Source organism: Pygoscelis adeliae, unplaced genomic scaffold, assembly GCF_000699105.1.
Source record: "Pygoscelis adeliae isolate BGI_AS28 unplaced genomic scaffold, ASM69910v1 Scaffold154, whole genome shotgun sequence".
Taxonomy (NCBI): Eukaryota; Metazoa; Chordata; class Aves; order Sphenisciformes; family Spheniscidae; genus Pygoscelis; species Pygoscelis adeliae.
The window spans coordinates 1,356,811-1,358,854 of record NW_008825113.1 but is presented as its reverse complement, the minus strand read 5'-3'; the positions used below and the strand labels follow the sequence as shown (position 1 = coordinate 1,358,854).

The following is a 2,044-nucleotide window of genomic DNA, read 5'->3' as shown; positions in this document are numbered from 1 at the left end:
TCCATTGCTAACCTCTGAAATATTAGAGAGGTAAAATGGTGTTAGTCAGTTTGTTTAAAATCCTGCAAAATGAGCTCCTCCAAGAAAGGAAAAGGTAAGGCAACAAATGAACACCGTGCCTCAGCTAAATCTGTTCTTAGATCACAAACAATATTGGCGCAGTAGAATTTCTTGTATTTTTACAACATATTCTTTACCTGCCTTGCCTGTACAAGAGAAGGGCCTCTTCTTACTGTCCCAGCATTTTACAGCAAAACCATTATTAAACAAAGTATTTCATGGCTATAGCCATTTGAAAAAATGTATTCCTTCAATGAAAAAACGTATTCCTTCAATGAGTGCTGAAGTCTGAAGACTCTTAATTCTGGCCCAATATAAAGCACTATTTGAGACTACGTTTTGCAAATTAGCAAAATGATGAGCTAAATTTACAGTGTACAAAATTCATAGTGATTGCTGCTTCTCTTACTTTAACAAACTCCTTGAACTCAGGGACTTCATCTGTCTTCTGCTGGATGAGTGCTGCCCCATTGAGCTGGCAGCTACAGAACCGAATGTAAGGCTGCATGTGTGGCAGCTGAGCTGTCAGTATGTCACCAATCATTTTCACTGGCATCTTCTCTCCAGACATCTTCTTACGCACACGCAAAGCCCTAAACATGAAAAGGTCACGTGTGTTTTATAAGTAGACCACTAAAGAATGATTCCTCATTTATGAAATAAATGGTTTGAGTCTTACTCACTATTGAAATAAAGAGATCCCTGAATAAGAAACAGATCAGCCACTAGATTTATTGCATATTGTAAGAATACAATAATCAAGATTGCACCCTCAGCCAACAACATTTTTCCCTCTTGTCACCAAACTGTTATTTGACATTAACTTAATGCAATGCCAGATCAGACACAATATAAAAAGCAATGTAATTTCCTTTTTCATTAGTTTAGAAAGACAGTAACAGCTCTTGAATGAGGGATAAAAACCTTACCACTACTTTAAGCCCAAAGCTACTTCCAGTTTTTAGCCTGGTTTCCTAAGGAAAGGAGGTTTATTGTCATATCGCTGTGATAACTTATCAACTTGTGGGCCACTTTCAAACACATTTCACAAAAGAGGAGTTCTAAAATCTGTAAGTTCAACAAAAGTTAGCAGCTCAGTAGGGAGAAAAATAAATTTTTATTTATTAATCCTCTTGCTTATGAAGATGCAGAGGAGCATCTTCAAGAAGCATTTACAAGAAGCAGAGGATCCCCTGCCCTCTTGCCACCAGGCAGAAGGAGGGGACGTAAGTGACAGGGGGGAATGGAAACAGGTCCCTGCTTGGGGTGCCAGGCGAACCCCCGCCCGGCCTCCCTCACCTTCTCAGTTGCCCTTACAGAACAGATATGGGAATTTTGCCCTGGAACTTGAGGGCCAGGCAAATGAGGATGTAGACAAAGGTCCATCCAGGGGGTTGCCTAGGGTAAGGCAGTCAGCCCCACACATTATGACTGCCTCTGCTAAGAAAGAAAGGAGGGTGACTGTCATAGGCGATTCCCTTCTGAGGGGAACAGAGGGCCCTATATGCCGACCGGACCCATCCCGCAGGGAAGTCTGCTGCCTCCCTGGGGCCCGGGTCAGAGACATTACTAGGAAACTCCCTGGTCTGGTACCTGTTGGTTATACAGGCTGGCAGTGATGAGGTTGCAGAGAGAAGTCCTGAAGCGATCAAAAGGGACTTCAGGGCACTGGGGTGACTGGTTGAAGGATCGGGAGCACAGGTAGTGTTTTCCTCAATCCCTACAGTGGCAGGGAAGAATACTGAAAGGAACAGGAAAACACTCCTGATCAACACGTGGCTCGGGCTGGTGCCATCGGAGGAATTTTGGCTTTTTTGATCATGGGGAGGTTTGCATGGCACTGGGCCTGCTGGCAACAGATGGAGTTCAGCTGTCTCACAGGGGGAAAAGGATTCTCGCTCATGAATTGGCAGGGCTCATCAAGAGGGCTTTAAACTAGGTTCGAAAGAGGAAGGGGATAAAACAAGGATCACTAGAGATGAGC

The 2,044-nt window shown here is 43.8% G+C and overlaps 1 protein-coding gene across 1 annotated transcript in view; it reads right to left on the bottom strand.

The window, feature by feature from the left end:
* Positions 1-2,044, bottom strand: part of ITSN1 (intersectin 1 (SH3 domain protein)) — a 114,506-nt gene that overhangs the window by 9,842 nt on the left and 102,620 nt on the right. Inside the window, exon 31 of the mRNA XM_009327951.1 lies at positions 470-653. Coding sequence (XP_009326226.1) covers positions 470-653 — 184 coding nt within the window. The remainder of the gene's footprint in view (positions 1-469; positions 654-2,044) is intronic.